Genomic DNA, 21390 nt, shown 5'->3' on the forward strand with positions numbered 1-21390 from the left:
AGGCGATTCTAGATCTTACCAAAGTCATCTGGCAGACATCAGCCTCCATCGCACCATCCAGCAACAGAGTGTAAACAAACAAAAAAACAACAAAAAAACCCCCTACCCCAAGAGGCAGACTTTGTTTTCAACATGTGCAACCCAACTCCATCATACTGGATGTGGTTAATGCACGAAGCAAGCAACATGATGCCAAGTCAACTCCATATGATCAGGCTTGGCCAGATGGCATATTCGTCGACAACATTACTGTTTAGAGTCATAAATTATCAAACTGACATGGCCAAATACAATTTTATTAATTATGGGCAACCCAGTGTATTTCTGGAACATTACTGGAAATGTTATACCAATAAAATAAAAACCAGCAAGATCTTATTAAAGGGGAAAAGGCAAAATACCACATTTATTGTGAATACAGAAAGAATCATAGTAAGCAGTTAGTTATAGCTATAACATTCCATTCAATCTCATATTTATTCACACACACACATACACACACACACACACACAGAGGTTCTGCAAGGTTGTTATCATAGTTACCAGCCTTAGAGTTGCTCATGCCAAGCCACTGGCCAGGTGGCCTGGACATGAGGAGGGAGCAGGGCCTCGTCAGATGCACGTCTGATGCTCCTGGAAGTTGGTTTGCAGAATCAGACCCCAAAGTTCTCACTTTCTAGAGTCCATTTTTATAGGCATTTCTTCCTATGCTAGTCTATGGGAATTGCTTCATCATGCTGTTGCTGAATCAATCAGCAGATAGCACATTCCTGACGGCTCCGTGCTGCCAGATGTTATCTTGTTCTTTGGTTCTCCCATCCTTGAGGCTGTTGGGTGGATTCCAGTCTGCCCTCTGGGGGTCCTCTGGTTATTTCCACTTGACGCCTTCTTCAGCCGATGGACACTGGATTCTTAGGCTGGCACCTCCCTGATCATTCAGTTATTATCCACACCAAGCATCCATCCACATACATCCTCTATCTCTATTTTAATCACAATTGTTAACAAAGCGAGATGAATACAACAAAAGGGCGGGGAGTCTCTGGGTGCTGTTTCTGTTGTTACAGAGTATTGCTTTGAGTCTCTCTCTGTGTGAGTAGTTATTGTTACAAAGAATTGCTTTGAGAGCAGACTCTGTCTTAGAATGTACTAACACAATTAGCAGCTTGCAAGTTTCACACATAGAGGGAGAGAAACAGTACCAAAAACCAAGAGACCTCTTAATTAGTAATACCCTGGAATTTAAACTATGGGGAATCAAACTCATTTGTGATTTTAATACAGAACTTCTTTAATATGATCCAACAGAAACACAAAAAGAACAGATTCAGGCCATTCTTAGAGATGGTCAGTCAATAGCCAGATTGGGCCTAGAGACAGCACTGGATGTAGCTGTTACAGCTGCCCGCCCAGTCTCCATGACAGTGGTACTGAAGCGGGTTGTGTTGTTTTTGTTTTTTGGGCTACACCTCTCTAGATTGCCCAAAGAGCTACAAACTTCCAGTTTGAAGGGCCAAACTGTTTGCGGAGAAGATAGATTTTCTCTCCACATACTGAAGGATTCTCGGACCACGTTATACTCCTTAGGAATCTACACTGTGGGACAGAAGAGAAGATATACCTCTCAACCACACCACAGATCACAATCTTCTCAATACCCACCATCTCAGTGCTGTTATGAGCCACAGCGTAAGAGGCCCAGGGCTCAAAAGTGGGAACAGTCTGCACTCCAGTTTGTGACCTCTCAAACTGCCTCTTATAAGCACTTTTGATGAGCTAGTTGAGGGTCTGAACAGTGATACCTTACAGCATCAGCTGCCATCTATACACCTGTCACGCCTCTCAGAAGTCACCTTGCCCTACTTTACAGCAGTTAGGACCAGCTCTAAAGCAAGGAGATTTATTTCTAGCCCTGAACCTACAGGGTTTCTGCTTCCGTATCTCAATACCACCATCATACAGGAGATTTCCTACTGCTTACCTTTGGGGCGGATGATTTTCAGTACAGACTGCTCCACACAGGGTATTCTCCAAGGCTCTCTTCATTGTAGCGGCATACTAACCTTAGTATCAACCTTGATGCAGTATAAGCAAGAGCATTCCTCTTGCTACCACATTCACCACCCTGGGACACATCTCCCTAATACACTGGGGAGATCACCTACACAACCACAAGGTTCAAGACAAATGGCCTTCCACAGAAATGACTTTCCATATCACTGTTTTGGGGCTAAGGGCTGTCAGGAGTGCCTGTGCACACTTTCTGCCTTTCATCAAAAACAACACACAAAGGTCATGACGGACTTAATGTGACCTGTATGTTTTGTATAAACCATCAAGGAGCTGCCCGATCTCCCTCCCTCTACAAGACAGCACTCAAACTTTGGAATTGATGCACCCATCACAATGTGCTCATCTCAGCTGTCTATCTACCAGGGATACAGAATGTCACAGCCGACCGTCTCAGTTGCAATTTTCTCACCACAATGAGTGTGTATTGAATTCAGAGGTGCTTCAAGATATATCCGCCCTTTGGGGAACCCTGACTATGGATCTCTTCATTACTTAACGGAACAAGAAAGGTCCTTGTTACTGCTCCAGGGCCCGCCTCTGGAAACATTCACTGGCAGTTGCCCTCATCTTCCCATGGGACAGGGCCCACTTGTATGTCTCTTCCCAGTTTCCTACTCTATCCAAGATTCTGTTGAAAATTCAGAGACAAAGCGAGAGTTATTCTGATTGCCCCTCTTGACCATGACTAGTCTGGCTCCCTTACCTGACACAGATGACAGTATGCCCTCCTGTTTCTCTTCAGACCATCCCTCACCCACTCTCTCAAAACAATGGGCTGACCCTTCACCCCAACTCATGGGTCCTCCACCTCCAGGCTTGGCTCCTTCTTAGTTCCAAGGCTTAGAGGCAGAATGCTCTGACAAGCTGAAAGATGTGTTGCAACACAACCAAAAGTTGACCACTCGACATACTTATCTACAAAATGGAAATGACTCCAAGTTTGTGTCATGTCAAACACACAGACCCAACCTCATCTTTCCTCTCTCTGATTTTGCACTACATTTTAAACTCTCACTCAGCTTCCTTAAGGTTCATCTTGCGGCGAAATTGGCTTCCCACTTGGTGGTTGCTCACCCACTAATGCGTAGATTCTTTAAGGGCATTGTGAATCTCTTCCCGCATCTGACACCATCCACTCCAGTCTGGGACTTTAACCTAGTTCTCAGGGCTTTGACTAGACTGCCCTCCGAGTCCAGGGCAACTTGTTCTCTCTTACATCTGTCCATGAAGACAGCATTACTAATTGCCATCACCTCAGCTAGGCACGTAGGAGAAATAGCGGCCCTGATGGCACATCCGTCGTTCACTGACTTTTTTTTTAAAAAGACAAAGTAACTCCAAGGCCATATCCCAAGTTTCTCCCTACTTTCTCTGCACTTTCCATGTGAATCAACAGATCTGTCTCCCTTTTTTTTCCCAAAACCACATTGTGACAACTGGGACACAATTGTGCATGTGCTAGATATTAGAAGGACATTAGCATTCTACTTGGACAGGACTAAGGACTTCAGGAAATCCCCTAAACATTTCCTTTTGTCCACAGAAAGATCCAAAAGCTCTGTGATATCAGCTCAAAGACCATCCAAATGGGTCTCTGGTTATATTAATCACTTATCAAGGGCGCAGCTTCCTTCCGTCCAGAGTCCATATGCACTCCTCAAGGTCAGTTTGTACCTCAAACACATTCCGTAGGGATACCCCTATCTCAGCAATCGATAGAGCAACGACTTGGGCCTCTGCCCATACTTTCGCAGAACATTATGCGATCACTGAAGATTTGGACACTCACACCATCTTCGACTCCACAGTACTCTCTGTAGTAAAAGACTCCACTTCGAAGTCCCAGCCTCCAGTGGTGGGTACTGCTCGGGAGTCACCTACAGTGGAGCACCCATAGGGACACTACTCAAAGAAGAAGAGGAAATTACTCAGCTTGTGCAGTAATGATGGTTCTTCAAGATGTGTGTTCCTATGGGTGCTCCACAACTCAACCTCCTCTCCTCTACTTTGGAGTTCTCTATAGGGCTCTGTGGTAGAGAAGGAAGTGTGTGTGGGGGGGTTCGCCCGTGGAGTGCTAAATAGCCTCAAGGCAGACCACAAGGGAGGAAGGGCACATGCGCGGGCTCAACGGGACACTGCTACCAAAAATTTCTGATCAGGGGTACAGGGGCACACATACACCTACAGTGGAGCACCCATAGGGACACACATCTCAAAGAACCATCGTTACTGCACAAGGGAGTAACTTCCTCTTAATGGTACATAACGGGCTTGGGAAATCCTCCCCCATGAAAAACGCTTTCCTCTGTTCTGGCATTCCTATGAAAAGTACTGATCTCTGCAGATAATTCACAACACCCCGATTCCCTGAATATGCTACATCATGTTACAATGCCTGAAAGCGGTTTATACTCCTGGTGGAATTCTGCACTACTGCGCAATGCAGAATTTGCACAGAAATTAATGTTCTATGCAAAATTTCCTTTTCCCTCCACACAAATGGGTTGCAGAGCTGCTAGCTGCTACTAGGGCTGCTGGACCTGGCAGAGCCCAGCTCGCAAATAGGAGACACTGCCAGGATGGGGAGGAGGAGCTGGATAGTTCCCAGCAGCTGCAATTTTTTTAAAAATATTGATGTACTTGGAAACTGAGTCATCCATCATTACTCTGGAGTAAGTAGTAGAAACTTTGGCGGGAAGCAAGGAACTTTTTTGTGGTTCTTTTTGGTTTTGGGGTTTTTTTTAATACAATTAATATTGGCAGCCAATTTAATTCCTCACAGTTGTTATGAAGCCTGCATTTACTCCCTATTTTAGAACTCTCATTGATTTGATGTGTTTTTTTTATTTTTTTGACATTGTCTAGGTCATCTCATTCTTCTTAATTGGCCTGATGTCCATGATGATTCCACTGTGCCATGCCTTGGGAAGTCTCATTGCTGTCTGCCTCTTCATGGGTCTATTCGATGGCTGCTTCATTTGTATCATGGCTCCTATTGCCTTTGAGCTAGTCGGTGCACAGGATGTCTCCCAGGCCATAGGATTCCTGTTAGGACTCATGTCAGTACCCATGATAGTGGGTCCACCCATTGCAGGTAAATGTTGGGACAGTCTGTAGTCTGTTTATCTAACATAGATCTATTTACATTAAATTTGATTTTTCAAATATTCATATTCTGAATTCAAGATGAGACACAAGCTTTTAAGATGAGACAAATGCTGAAGGTTAGTTGTGTGCCATTTTGTTTGGTAGGGTATCTTCTTTCCCTGGATTATTGATTTACCTTTAGTTTTCCTAGTTTACTTTTGTCCTTGAATTCTTATTTGTCCTTGGTATCTTCAAACACACAAGTATAACAGTTTGCCCTCCCAAAAGGAAACACAGGCTTTCAGGTTGGGTTTAATGATCTGTATTTTCCCCATTTCTGAGTGTACAGGCCGTAATCTGTAGTCCTCTGATCGTATGTGCAACCAACTTTGACTGCGTCTTCACTGCACGCCATTGGCAGCAGCATGTAGGATATGTATAACTACCTGCGGCAGTGAAAGACAGGCTCCATCCACATTGCGATGTGTAGCTAGATGTATCAGTGAAAGGTTTTGGCGGGGGGAAGCAGTGGGGAAAGGTTTTGCAGTGGGGAACTGCCAGAATCTTTCCCCTCTGCTGGAGTCTTTCATTGTGACAAGGAAAGGCTCCAGCAATAGGCTCCAGCAATGGGGAAACAGTGGGTCACTACCCTGCTAAAAATAGCATTATAGACAGGAGGAGGCACTGCTTGAGTGAGTTGGATACATACTCAAAGGGTTCAGGTGTGGCCTTATTGTACCCACCTAAGCTGTGCCTCACAATCTACACTGCTGCTTATACGTGTGCTAGAGGGGCATGTTATGTATGTACTCTACACACTGCTGAAAGCAGGGTGCAGTGTAGACATACTTTTAGAAACTATAAGCAATTTTCACTGGGTTCCGAAATTTCCACATGCATATGTGAGGAGAGAGGCTGCAGTTCACTTAATTGCTTCTTAAAAACAAAAGAATTGGCTCCAAAGGATATATCTACACTGCAATAAAATACTCAAAACAGGCCCATGTCAACTGACATGGGCCGGCTGTGGGTGTTTTACTGCAGTGTAGACATACCCAAAGAGTCCAGTTCCTGGATAGTAGAATGGTTGGCATAATGCACATCCTTGCAGATAGGGTTTTAAAGTTTGTGTGTGGTATAATAAGGGTAATGTTGTTTAGGCTGGATAGGTCTGAAAGGAACACAAGTTCCCCAGAAAAATAAAATGTTATTGCTCCTTTTTATACCGTCTTTAGCATTCATGCATTTTGCTTGCACTCAGTCTGATTGGGGCCTTTGTATGCCACCATAATATAAATATTTAATAATAATTAAAAAGGGGAGACTAGTAGGATGTAATTTAATTGAGAACTATAGTAGGATAATAATTAAACAAAAATTTAAACTAAACTAAATTAAAAACTTGCTCAAATTACTTTAGTCAACTATCATTGATACTTTTGGCACATCTATACTTACCTCCAGAGCGATTGATCCAGCAGGGGGTCGATTTATCGCGTTTAGTGAAGACGTGATAAATTGACTGCTGAGCGCTTTCCTGTCGACTCCGGTACTCCACCAGAGTGAGAAGCACAGGCGGAGTCGACAGGGGAGCATCAGCAGTCGACCTACCACAGTGAAGACACCGTGGTAAGTAGCTCTAAGTATGTCGACTTCAGCTATGCTATTTTCGTAGCTGAAGTTGCGTAACTTAGACTGACTTAGCTCGTCTATTCCCCCCCCCATCCCCCGCCCAGTGTAGACCAGGCCTTATGTGGCCCGCTAACGTCATTGTATTACTACATATGTTTTTTAAATCTTTGCGTGGGTTAATAATTTTAGTTTACATTTATGACAGAAATGACATCAATTGTAACGCAAGATACCTCATTCTAAGGCCAAAAGAAGCCAAATATGATTTTACACTTGGATATATTTTTCAAGATTAAACTGTTAGCTTTTGTGCAGTAAAATGTACTAATAAACAAAACGTTCATTATACTTCTTAATATTCACTTTTACAAGTTCATCATTTATTTGTTTCTTTGTGAAAGTTAAAGATTATGACTTTTAGGGTGAAGGTTTTCTCCCTAGAGAGAAGTCAACTTATTTTAATCTTTCTATTTCTAAATTATAGCCCATTAAGTGAGTAAAGCAGGACAACAAACTTCAGTGTTTTTCCCGTGATACACAACATGAACATGACACTCAATCTTTGGGAAAGGGTTTGTCGCTCAGAGGGCACATGGTTTGCATGTCTAAGTTCCCAGGTTTATCCTAAGAGCAAACAGATAGCCCAGAGGAAAAAGGTTATCCTGTGACTTAAGGCACTGAGCTGCAGGAGACCTAGAATCTTGTCCTGTGCTTTGTCACAGATATCCGATAGGATGTTGGACAAGTCGCTTAAGCCAGAATTTGGAGAATTTCTAGTGGGGTCCCACAGCAATTGGTTCTCAGCCAAAGGTTGTTTACAATTTTTATATCTGGAAGAAAATATAAAATCACTGTTGATAGTTTGCAGATGATACAGATTGGTGAGCTGCCAAATAATGATAAAGACAGTGGTACAGACTGATCTAGATTGCTTGGTAAATTGTGTGCAACCAAATGCATATTAATATAGCCAAATGCAAGCAATACACCTAGGAACAAAAAATTTAGGCAATATTTACATAATTGAAGGAGTACACCTTAGAAAGCATTGACCATGACAAGGATCACAGGGCCATTGCTGATAACCAGCTGATTGTGAGCTCCAAATGTGGTGCTCTGCTAACCTGATCTTTGGATGTAACAGTATGGAAATACTGAGCGGCAGTAGGAAGGGGATATTAACTCTTTGGCCTGGCTACACTTGCAAGTTAGAGCGCATTAAAGCAGCCCCAGGCGCCCTAACTCCCGGTGTGCCCACACTGGCAAGGCACGTAGAGTGCCTGGACTCTGCCGTTGGAACGCTCCTAGTAATCCACCTCCACAGAAGCATAAAGCTTGCTGCGCCCTGGCTGAAATGCCCAGGCGTCAGTGTGAATGAGGTGTTGCATTATTGCGCTGTGATTGGCCTCTGCAAATGTCCCTTAATCCCTTGAAGTCAAGTGGCCACTCTTCTCATTGTTTTGAAATCGGCTACCCTTTCAAAGCTCCGTTTCTGACAGCTGGCATGCTTATCTGCTCCGGGACAAAGCAAGCCATTACAATGGAATGCTGTTGTTGTGAGTGTGTGTGAGGGGCAGGGGGGTCTGCTGCTGTCTGAACTTACAAGACAGCATGCTGACACACTCTCAGCCCCCCAAAACACACTCCCTGTCACACTCCACCCCCCACCCCGATTTGAAAAGCACAGTGCAGCCACTTGCACACTGGGATAGCTACCACAATGCACTGCTCTTTGTGGCATTGCAAGAGCTGCTAATGTGGCCACGCCAGTGTGCTTGCAGCTGACAGTGTAAAAACACGGCAGCGTTTTCCCTGCTGTGATCTCCGAAGGTTGGTTTAACTCCCAGCGCTCTACATCTGCAAGTGTAGCCATGCCCAAATTTATGTGGCATTGGTTATACCACTGCTGAAATAATGTATCCAGGTCTGGTGTCAACCCTTTAATAGGATGTTGAATAGTTGGAGAGGATTCACAAAAGAGCCACAAGCATGATTTGTCATCTGGAAAGCACATTTTACAAAGAGAAACTATGAAGGAGTGCAATCTCTTTAGCATATGTAATGTAATGTTTGAGAGCCAGCTTGATCAAAGACTATTATTACCTGCAGAGGGAGACGATATCTTATTTAATTTATCAAAGACATAACAAGATTCAGTAGCTAGAAGTTTCAATCACAAGTTCAAAATGGAAATAAGGTTTTTAACAGTGAGGGTAAGATTTTCATTCATTAGAACAGATTTTCAAGGGTAAATTCTTCATCACTTGGAGTCTTCAAATCAAGACTGGATCTTGTTCTAAAAGATATGCCCTAGTTCAGCCACCCATTATTGGACTAGATAAATAAATCATTAGGTGAAATTGTATACAACCTGTGTTATGCTGGAGGCCAGACTAGATGATCATAAATAGTTCCTTCTAGCCTTAAACTCTCTGAATCTATGAATAAGCATACTTTGAATAAAACCACAGCTGCTACATTACATATTAGTGATAATTCTCTATTTCCCCAGGTATACTGCGTGACTACCTAGGTACCTATGATGTAGCATTTTACCTGGCTGGAGTTCCCCCCATTATTGGAGGAATTATATTATCTTTCATCCCGTGGGTTCACGAAAAGAAGAAGCCAAAAGAGACAGAAAAAGCTGTTGATGAAGAAACAACTAAGAAAATGCTGGAAAATGAAAGCACTTCAGTCTCAGGCACATCAGAAAAGCCCAGTAAAGAATCTGAATCTGTTGTTTGATGTTTTATCTTTCCACTGGACTGAATTCATTTTTACAGGAGCTAGATAATAATTCTGGCTTTGAGTTGAAAATATTATATTATTTTTAATGGAACGTGTGTTCAGATTGCAGAAGAAAACTGCTAAGAGCTAAGAATCTTTTGTACCACTGAGTAGCTTTCTTAGGAGTCCCTGAGTCTAGTTTCAATCCATATTTTTATGGCATTTGAGGTTTTATAGTATCAGTGTGCACCTGCTGGTGATTCTGTGTTTAAGGAGATTATTGTTCTAATCTATCACAGCATGCTTCTGGAAGTGTGAAATCTGTTTAGTTTGATTCATTGACCCTTCCAGGATGGCTTCAATAATTTTAGTCCATCAAGTAGAGGTAAATTCTTGTGTTGTTTTCCTGGAATTTCTAGTACCTCTTATGACTGACTTTTGTTTTAATTTCTTATGCCATTTTAACAATTTTTGAAACTCTTTATTATGATAATGAATAGTGATCTTTTTTTGATCCTCTAAACTCTAATCCTTGCTGAAATTATTTTGCTTTGGGAGCTAAATTATTTAACAGATCCTCAGCTTTACTTTCTCTTAATACTCCAACCTGGTCCATTTGCTTAAACCTACTCTGGACCACTTCTACGTTTATTTCTCGGTAGCCTGAACATAGAACATTTTAGGATAAGTTTGTGATAATACATATATTAAACACTCAAAAAGTGAAGGGTATGAACTCACACAGGCAAATAAATTCAGAATTAAGGCTGTTAAACCATTATTACATCATCCTTTGTCCCCCAGTGCTCCAGAGAATCTAGTTCTTTTTCAGGTAAACTTCAGAATAGCTCTTAGTCTTAAAACCATACGAAGTGCAATACTTGGGTACAATACCATGAGTTAGACAAAGCCAAATTCTGAATTTCTGTGTTTTTTTTCAGGATTTGACTCTTCAAAAAACAACAAAAAGACATCTTTAAGGGATACATTTTAAGTGTGCAATAAGAAGCAATTGTTCATACCAATAAATGGAAATAGCTCTCTATACATAAGAGCTATTAAAGCAACATTAAACACATTGGGAAGTGATTTTGCACTAAGTGAATATTCAGCTTTATTATAGGCCTTTAAAATTTTGCACATGTGATACAACTCCATCTTTTCAAGAAATAGTAGAGAATTTTTGCATGCGCGATTACTTATCCTTAACATATCTCTTATTACTTGTGTTCTCCTTGCTATTGTATATAGTTTATCAAACCCATACTTCTGAAAAACCTATTCTTCTGAAAGTTACTTTTAAAAAATCTAAACAAAACAGAGTGCTTTTCAGTTTATCATGATTACACTTGCAAATATATTGCCTCTGTTTGGATTTGCATTCACAATGCAGTGTAACACTGAAATAGATATTCATTACCCAGGCACACTCATCGCCATCTATTTTAGTTTTCCTGTGTTAGGTGTGACTTAGCAAAGAAGCTGTTAAGTGTTATCTGTTGAAAATATTACAAAAAAATTCCATTGAAAGTAATTACGTAAGTATCCTAACTATTAAGAGCCAGATTTTATAACCCTTATTCACAACTGCATAATATTATTGATTCATTTCAGTTTCTACTCAACATGAGCAAGGCTGTCAGAATCTGGCATTAAAATGGGAAATGGTAAAGTGATATTTATACCCCTTGGCAGGGGTAGCCAACTTGTGGCTCCGGAACCACATTCAGCTCTTCAGAAGTTAATATGCAGCTCCTTGTATAGACACCGACTCTGGGGTTGGAGCTATAGGCGCCAACTTTCCAATATGCCAGGGCGGGGGGTGCTCGCTGCTAAACCCCTGGCTCTGCCACAGGCCCTTCCCCCAATCCACCCCTTCCTGTCCCCTCCCCTGAGCCTGCTGTGCCCTTGCTCCTGCCTCCCTACCCCCCAACCTCCTGCATGCCACGGAACAGCTGATCAGGAGGTGCTCGGGGAAAGAGGGGAAGGCGTTGATCCTCGGGGCTGCCAGTGGGTGGGAGGCACTGGGAGCGGGGCAGGGGAGCTGATGGGGGCTGCTGACGTATTACTGTGGCTCTTTGGCAATGTACATTGGTAAATTCTGGCTCAGATTGGCCACCCCTTGGGAAAGATTTTCAGAAATGCCTAAGAAATTTAAGACTCTTAATGGGACTTGCGCTCCTAAATCTCTCACGTACTTCTGAAAATCTCCTTTCATTGTAAGTAGTGTTGCTAGTTCAAATTCCCACGATTCTTTAATTACAGAAATTACATTAGCAATCACGTTATTCTTGTTCTTATGTTTCCTTCCAGGTAATGTTGTTCAATATTGCGTATTATCATTACAATACACACTGATAATGCATAGAAACCTATGTGGAAACCACTGTATTTATTTCAGTTGACTTTTGAAATGAAAAATTAATATTTATCACAGTGCTGACAATTTCAAAAACTTGTTTGCAAAAAGCTAAGAATAACCATCTAGCACAAATTCTATTTGAAATGGTCAAGAATTGAACAGAAGATGGAGCCATGGGATCCTGCAAGGATCTGTACTTGGTCCAATGTTATTCAATATCTTTATAAATTATCTGGAAGAAAATATAATACTATTGCTGCAAAAGTTTTGCAGATGACACAAAAGTGGGGTAATGGTAAATAATGGTAAAGAGTGATCCAGATCACTCTGCAAAGTGGGCCCATTTGAAAAACGTGTTTTAATACAAGCAAACGCAAGGTCATACATCTAGGAACAAAGAATGTGTGTCACAATTACAGGATGAGTTTACAGCCGTTTGGAAAGAAAGGACTTGAGAGTTATGATGAACTGAATGTGAAATGTGGTGACTAAGAGCTAAAATCGTCTTGGAATGTATAAATGGGAATATTGAGTAAAAATAGGGAGGTGGCATTAGTTATGTGGATAGCATTAGATTGATCATTGTGGGAATACTGTATCCAATTCTGGTGTTCACATTTTAAAAAGAAAGTTAAAAAATGGGAAAAGCTACTTAGATAGCCATGGAATCAATTTCTTTTGAAAGCTTATCCAATCTCTGGCAAGATAAACAATAGCAATCTTCTCCCTTTCACATGTATTCACTGTTGCACATGATCTGGGCATACAGATTTTGAAATTCCCAACAGAGATTCTGGATATCAGACGGCCAATGCACTCAGTACTTGAATGTTGTAGCTTTGGCTTATAGAAATCGGTTTGCTCATTAGGCACTCAGATACTACAATGATAGGCATGGTATAAGAATCTAACTGTAATAGATTTATGGCTTTGGTTCCAGAATCAAACACAGGATGTATGCAATGGAGCGTAGAAGAACCATTTTCAAAAGCAAATTTTTGTCTGAACACCCAGTAGTTGAGGAAGTTTAATTTAGGTCCTTATTTTTTAATAATGACATAAGTATAGCACCTTTATAATTCCACATAATGTTTTTATTAGTGTAAACTTGGCTGACATTTTCAATATGCCTTTTATTCTTATATATGAAAGGTGTCAAACATTTTTAAGAATTTCAGAATTGTGTATAGTAATCTTAGACTGGCTATATTTTATATTACTGTGCGTGCTAATATTGAAGACACTGACAAGTGGTTGACTGTATTTGTAAACACTGTATTTTGTGTATTATTTTGACACCAGTTAACATTCATATTGCTAGCATTAACTCCATGCTTTCTAAATCTGATTCATTAGAAACATAAGGATTGAATGTTTCCTGTTGTTCATGGTGCTAAAATAATTGTAATCAAAATCTCAATTACTCAGAATAAAGTAGTGTAACTGTAGTTCATAAGTGGCCCTATTTAGTATCCTGGGTATCGTTGTAGACCACCTTATGTTTTCATCTGATATACTCCTGTCTCATATGTTTGCATTTGTGTATAGAAAAAAAAGTATAGCTTACTTACCTATTTACAATTGTATTCTGATTAGATATGCTCCATTTAACTTGGATTTATATTTAATTTTAAATGAATACATGGTGCAACCTGACTCACTTTAATCCCACTGGGGACATTTTAAAATCACCTGAATGGTTTAGGAGCCTAAATCATTGACTTTCACTTAGGCACTTTTTTTTTTACCCACTATCAATATTTTCCCTCTTATGATTTAACAGGGTTTTACAAAACATACCAGCTATATGATGGGAAGGTTATATGTAAAAAAGAGACAAGTAAAATTAGACTAGGGGAGACACTCTTGTAAACTAGCAAATTATGATGGAATAACCTTCCCTAACATTTTTAGGATTTCTGCACATTTTGATGCATACATTAAAGCTGCTGATAAACTTAAACAGTACTTTGACAGTTTATCACCCAACCAGTACTTTAATCTTGGCTGGTTTTGGCAGTACAAAAGAGAAAATATTTCCTCATGAATAACTTTTAATAAATCATAGAAATTAATTTAGGCCTTTCCTCAGTATTAGGGATATAAATTTTCACCTTAACAAACACTGCTCTTGAAGATAAAAGGAAAAATCTATTCTGCAGTCATGCTAGTGTTGTCACCTGGACTGAAGGAATCTTCCTATTTTCCCAGCCTGATAGCAACCTAATCTCCAAGTGTAAAATTTTCAAAAGTGCAATGGGACATAGCCTCCTAAATCGCTAGGCACATTTTTGAATTTTTTACTGGCTTCTTTTAAAACTCCCAGGCAGTAAGACATTAATCAAAGCAGCACTCTCCACTTACATGTACCAGGTGAAGTGGGATTATCACCATTGATGCATCAAGAGCTAACACTAGGTGTCATTGGCATTGCCAGATCCTCTCTTTTTCCAATTGGGAAAGACAAATTAACTGGAACCCTTTTCCTTTACCCCCTACTCAATCACAGTGATAGGGTTGGTGGAAGATTAAAATGAACTAATGAGAACTACCATCACATGGGATGAAAAATGTCCCTTTTCAGCATTCAGTAGCAGTACAAGCAAGGTAATGTGAATATAACAATTCCATGTCTTTGTCCCCAGTTAGGGTCCATAATCTAAACTTTTATTTAAAAATATTGTTTCTACTTCTTATGATTACGAAGAGAACACTGTAGATGTGAACTGAGTGTAAACCAAAGTACTATTGTCTTCCTGACTCTGCAGATGACCTGAAACAATAATTCTAAGCAATGTGAACTGCCCCATGTATCTCAGTGACTGAAGCCTATTACCATTTCAGTGTCAGCATTTCCTCCATGTCACTGAAATATCTAGCTAATTTTCTTATACACAATCCTGAACTACATGATGCCAAAAGCCCCAACTATTCCATACCCAGATGCCAAATCTCCATCTTCTGCCTTTCAGTTTCTAAGATGCAGCTTATATATTATGGATACAAAAATCTCTAGCATACTGCAAAACGATAGTGTAGAGACAATGTACATTTTAATATCAAAATAATTAGCAGGGAATAATCTACTGATCATGATAGTCATAATATTTATTTTAACATCATCTCCATTTTTAATTTAAATGAAGGTACTGCAGAATTTCTAGTCTGCAGCAGAGTCCAAACACTTTGCTGTTAAGTAGATTTTATTCTGTATGCTTGGTTTTGTTTCATTGCTTTTCTGAGGAAAGCCTCAAACCTTTTGATACCAAAGAGCATTTCTCTTCTCCATTAGTAGTTCTATTATCACCAGGAAGGATCTGGGGAAAGAGAGTCTTTTCTTTTTGACAGGTTTCAGAGTAGCAGCTCTGTTAGTCTGTATTCGCAAAAAAAAAAGGAGTACTAGTGGCACCTTAGAGACTAACCACTGTAGCTCACGAAAGCTTGTGCTCAAACAAATTGGTTAGTTTCTAAGGTGCCACTAGTACTCCTTTTCTTTTTTCTTTTTGACACATTGTAGAATTTCAGATGCTCATGTCCCATACCCCAAGCCTGTGGACTGGCAGTGACTGTGAGTACCAGAAGTGTGAGCATCATGAACATGAATTGTGCTGAGGCTCTTCAGTAGTGCATTTATCATGAATTTGAATAATTCTGGTGTAAGTAACCATTGGTAAAGGCTGATGCTTTCTGGTACAATATAGTGCAAACTACATTCAAATTGTGCTGCATTTTTCTGAAACTTTGACCAGACCTCCTCATGTCTGTGTTTTAAAACTTGAATTGAAATATCCTTTAAGCTAAATCCCAGCCACTAAACATTGCACATCCACATGCTTTGGCTTAATGCTCTACATTCATCTTATCCCTTCTGATGCACAGATTTATGGTAAACTCCAGAATAGTCCCTGTCCAATATTTTGACATTATAAACCAGTTATATAAAGAAACAATGTGGAAATTTATTTAACTTTGTATTCAGCCAAAGATCTGTAAAATATGAAAGATATCTTATTTAAATAGCTTATGCAATTTCAACTCCTGTATATTTATAAAAATTTTTAAATCTATTTTTCAATATTGCTGTGGGAAGTAATGCTTTCAGTAGTTATATATGACATTGCTTGATGAGAATTGCTAAACTTAAATTTCATTCTTATTTCTACAATATAAAAATATTGTACTACTAGACAGTTGTAAAATTGGAAAACCATTGAAAATTACAGTTTCTATGTATATTATCAATTATGGACTACATCATAAATAGTGATGTAGTGTGCTAAAAGAAGTTTCAAAAGGGACCGATCCAAAAGATTGTTGTATACCCTTTTGAACAGCAGGACAGACATGAGTTGTCTTGACAGAGCTGTGTGGTAAAGCTTGTACAGTGTGTAACCACACTAGGTCTGGCTCAAAGCCAGCACTCAGGTCCCTCATTTTCATGATAACCAATTTCATGCAAAACTACATAAAACACTTATTTTTTAAAAGTTCAAAGAAGATAAAATGAAAATAAATAAAAGTTCCCCAAATGCAAGAAACCCATACAACCTACTTCTTGTATCATTTCCCTGGTATTTCTTTCAGTAAGTAATTTTTATAGTTGAATTTATCATGCAAGCTGATTAACAAGAAGGTTAATACATAGGGTTCTAATAAAATCTAATTTGTATTGTACATTATTTTTAACAACAATTAGATGAATCTTTTGAAAATCTAGCTCTCAGACTCCATCATTAAATCATTTAATATCTTATGACTTTTAACCAATTAAAGTACGTAATGTTAAAACCGCATAAGTATATTCACATATGCTAACTGCATGTATAAGACCATGGAGGTAAGTTCAAAATCTTTTGATAAACTGTTAATCTTTTCTTCCCTCCATGCATATGGGCGCACCTCATTATTTATGAGTGAAATTTGTGTGTACCTGGAAGGATGAATGGACCCTTTAGAAATCAAACAACCTTAATTTGAAGATAGTTCCATTTTTAAATGCAATTGTCAGTGTTGAGATAAAATTTTGTCTTGTTTAAACATCTGTATAATATGAACTGTCAGGTGTACATCTCCAGTATATGTAAAAATGTATTTTCATATTCCTTTATTATGTATCCAAAAGGGTACATCTGATATAAAACAAATTGACAATATTACTGAATAGGACAATGGCTTTGGTTTTATTTTCAGCATAAATGGTATAACACTGAAGTCATAGTGGCTGTCAGAGACATGAACATTTTGATATTACTTTATCTGAGAGCTGAATTATTCCTTTATTTCTTTTCTATCCTCAAAAATTAGAAAGGAAAACGTTTGTTTTGAGAGAGCACGTGTACATTCAGAGCGTGCTGTACACCCAAACTCTGGCTCTGCTTTTCTTTCTGCAGAATATGAAGGTACTGCCATAAATATTCAAATGTAGATTTCTGTGCCGAGTGATATCACTGCTCTTGATCTTACTTGGTATTTTAGAATTTTCCTCTTTACATTTTAGTGCATTTTATTAAGTTTTTAAGGCCATGATTCTTACGTTATCCATTTTGTAATACGTAGTTGAATGTAGGAGAAATAAATCACTTCAGCAAAATGAACTGTTTTAACCATTTTAGGTTGACAGACTCCTACAATGGAAAAAATGTGAAACCTCTCCTCCCCCCCCACCCCCCCCAAAAAAAAATTGCAATAAAATTTTTAATGCAAACTTCATACACTTGTGTGGTTATATATGTCTATATTTAAAATTCCTCAGAAAATGAAATTCAAATAGACAAATAATACTCTACACAAGAAGCATAAAGTGGTAATTTAAAACTGAACACAGCATACTGAACTATAGCCTTACAGAGGGAGGGTAGCATATCCTGAGTACAACACTGAGCCAAAGAATGTCATTGGCTCATCATTTCATAAATTCAGAATCAAAGTCAAAACTGCTGGGGGTGAGGATGGGTGCTCTGATCACTGGAATATGGAGTCATACCCTCTTTCTCTCCCCCTGGTAGGTGGCCTCTGAGCACACTTGCCAGATCAGGCCCTGCCTGCAAGTTAGGCATCTGAATGCCTATCTTCCCCCTATTTGTGAATCACTCTGGGGTTTAAGTGGGAGATAGGTGTCTGGATGCCTAAAATGCTCAGAGGCAGAAACACAGACACTAAGGGAACTTTTAACCAGAAAACATAGGCACTGAGTTTTGGCACCTACCTGGTTCAGCAAGAGTTTTGTGGGTCACAACGGAGCCAAAACTGGGACCTACGTGCCCAAGTCTGGAGTTTGGGCACCTAAATATCTTTTGTGGATCTGGGCCACAAAGTTCAAACAATCTGACTAAAACTTTCCTTCTCTCTTAGCTTACACTCTGCTGACTTGTCTTATTTCCCTAGTTCTCCAGTTTCCACAAGTTTTCCATCTTAGAATGGATGTGGATTTTAAATGTAAAAACAAAACAACAAATAATCAACAAGAAAAACCTGTCTGACTTTTACACAATATAGAGAAACAAACAAGTGCACACCTAATTTTATTTTTCTTTCTAGGTCACGTTTAATAAAAAAAAGTTTGTTAACCATGCCATATGGCACACATTCCCCACCCAAAGCAGTCCATACTTTTCCTCCTGACTCTGAATGTGAATAGGAATAGCATGACTATGCTGTAACCTTTATGCAATCTAATAACTGCTTGTCTGAACTGATATCTTTTCCTCACTTTATAGTCAGCATATTGCCAGCAGATAAGCAGAACATTTTCTATGATCTTGGGACTCCTTGACCCAATCCTGCATCCATTGAATTGAATGGGAGTTTTGCCATTGTCTTCAATAGGATGAAGATTTGCCTCTGACTGTACTAGTCCAATGTATATATAAATTGTAGCATGATCAGAAACAGTAACTGGGAATATTTATGAAATTATGTAAACAAATGGGAAATAAAGTGTGTGAATAATATTACGGAAGATACAATGGATGTCATTTAATAAAGGAATTAAGTAATTCTTATGTTGGAGAATGTCCCCTAATCACTGTAGATATGAAAAAGTATTCTTCAACCTTTATTTTTATTTTTTCCTTTAGTTCCCTTTAGAATATATAACTGAGAAAGGAGAATGGCACAAACCCTGCCAGAATAGGATTCTTAAACATTAAAGAACAAATAGACTAAAATATGCTAATTATAAATACCATGTTACCAGTGGTCAGATATGCTGATAGGTAACCTAGAAAGGTAAAATGTGTTCTAATTAGAATACCTATACCTTTGGCATGGGATATGAGACACCGTGGCACCCCAATATTCACCACTGTCATGTAATGAGGATATGTTTTGTGTAATGTATGCCTTGTGAGGTATATTCTAGAAGTCTTGATCTGCTAGACATTAACATTTTGTTGGATTTGATGTGCTATCATCATATGTGAAGTTTGGCTTATATGTGTTACTGAAACATGTTGTGAGGTTGAAAACACCAACAATCAGCATTTTAGGTACAACAGTAAAAAGGCCAAACAATGTTAATGGCTTATTGAGGAGTCCTTGTGGCACCTTAGAGACTAACAAATTTATTTGGGCATAAGCTTTCCTGGGATAGAACCTACTTCATCAGATGCATGGAGTGGAAAATACAGTAAGCAGGTATAAATATACAGCACATGAAAAGATGGGAGTTGCCTACCAAGTGGGGGGTCAGTGCTAACGAGGCCAATTCAATGAGGGCAGATGTGGCCCATTCCCAACAGTTGACAAGAAGGGGTGAATATCAACAGAAGGAAAATTACTTTTTGTAGTGACCCAGCCACTCGAAGTCTTTATTCAGGTCTAATTTGATGGTGTCAAGTTTGCAAATTAATTCCAGTTCTGCAGTTTCTCATTGGAGTCTGTTTTTGCAGTTTTTTGTTGAAGAATGGCAACTTCTAAGTCTGTTATTAAGTGTCCAGGCAGATTGAAGTGCTCTCCTACTGGTTTTTGAATGTTACAATTCTTGATGTCTGATTTGTGTCCATTTATTCTTTTGCATAGAGACTGTCCGGTTTGGCCAATGTACATGGCAGACAGGCACTGCTGACACATGATGGCATATATCACATTGGTAGATGTGCAGGTGAACCTTGGGAGACAGGCCAGTCCACACTTATAGACAGCCCCCCAACCTGAAGTAAATACTCATCAGCAACTACACACCACACAACAGAAACACTAACCCAGGAACCAACCCCTGTAACAAACCCCGTTACCAACTCTGTCCAATATCTATTCAAGGGACACCATCATAGGACCTAACCACATCAAGGGCTCATTCACGTGCACATCTACCAATGTGATATATGCCATCATCCGCCAGCAATGCCCCTCTGCCATGTACACTGGCCAAACCGGACAGTCTCTATGTAAAAGAATAAATGGACACAAATCAGACATCAGGAATTGTAACTGACTCCCCACTTAGTAAGGCAACTCCCATCTTTTCATGTGCTGTATATTTATACCTGCTTACTGTATTTTCCACTCCATGCATCTGATGAAGTGGGTTCTATCCCATGAAAGTTTATGCCCAAATAAATGTGTTAGTCTCTAAGGTGCCACAAGGACTCGTTTTTACTGATACAGATTAACATGGCTACCCCTCTGAAACAAGCAGAAGGATTACCCCAGGAACTGTGTACAATAGAAACCTCTGAGATAGCACTACACAAAGGGAACTGTTTGACCCAATTCACAGCAAAAGAGCTTTCCACCAAGTGGGAAGAAGATATAAAAGGGGGAAAATGACATTATGGGGTGACCTCACTCTCCCTACAACACCACCCTTGGAAATATCTGAGGAATAAAGACTGAACGGGGGGAAGTGATGGACTCAGGCTAAGGGATTGCTAGCTTGTGTATGAAATCCAGGGAAAATCCAAGCTGTGGAGCCAAGGCAGCTTGTGCCTTAAGAATCTGCCAGCCTGTTTATCACCCAGGGTGAAAATTTGCTAATTCATATCCCACTTGTCTAGTATGTTAAACTCAGTTTGCATTTTTGTTTATTTACTAGGTAATCTGCTTTGATCTGTTTGCTATCACTTAAAATCTATCCTTTAGTAGTTCATAAACTTATTTTATGTTTTAATCCAAACCCAAGTGTGCATGGTCCTCTTCACATTGAGGGAGACGTGAACCGGGTATTAAACCCATATACTGGCCAGATTTGACCAGGGCAGGATGGTACTGCTCTGGGGTCCTAGGCAGGGAGGCTGGTGGTTAGAGATCCTGCATGTGACTGCAGCTGACCCTACCTGTGTGAATGCTGGTGAAAGTGCAAGCTTGGAGGGTGAGGGAGAGGGAGCCCAGGCTGGTGGGTCAAAGGGCTCTCTGGTACCCCAGTTCCAGATGGCACTAGGGAGAACACATCACATGACAGAAGTCCAGAAATCAAAGGCTTGCTTGTTCCAGGCACCCATCTTCCATTTATTGCTCTCTGGCTGGGAATAAAGGGAGTAACTTGGATAAAAACGACATCTCCTATG

At 39.7% G+C, this 21390-nt stretch overlaps 1 protein-coding gene and 1 long non-coding RNA gene across 2 annotated transcripts in view; one reads left to right on the forward strand and one right to left on the reverse strand.

The window, feature by feature from the left end:
- Positions 1-17593, forward strand: part of SLC16A10 (solute carrier family 16 member 10) — a 152081-nt gene extending 134488 nt beyond the window's left edge. The window contains exons 5-6 of the mRNA XM_077812948.1: positions 4939-5167; positions 9305-17593. Coding sequence (XP_077669074.1) covers positions 4939-5167; positions 9305-9540 — 465 coding nt within the window. The 3' untranslated portion in view covers positions 9541-17593. The remainder of the gene's footprint in view (positions 1-4938; positions 5168-9304) is intronic.
- The window catches only part of LOC144262753 (uncharacterized), a 53637-nt gene that overhangs the window by 25907 nt on the left and 6340 nt on the right, over positions 1-21390 (reverse strand). The gene's annotated exons all lie outside the window — the stretch shown is intronic.

This window comes from Eretmochelys imbricata, chromosome 3, assembly GCF_965152235.1.
Source record: "Eretmochelys imbricata isolate rEreImb1 chromosome 3, rEreImb1.hap1, whole genome shotgun sequence".
Taxonomy (NCBI): Eukaryota; Metazoa; Chordata; order Testudines; family Cheloniidae; genus Eretmochelys; species Eretmochelys imbricata.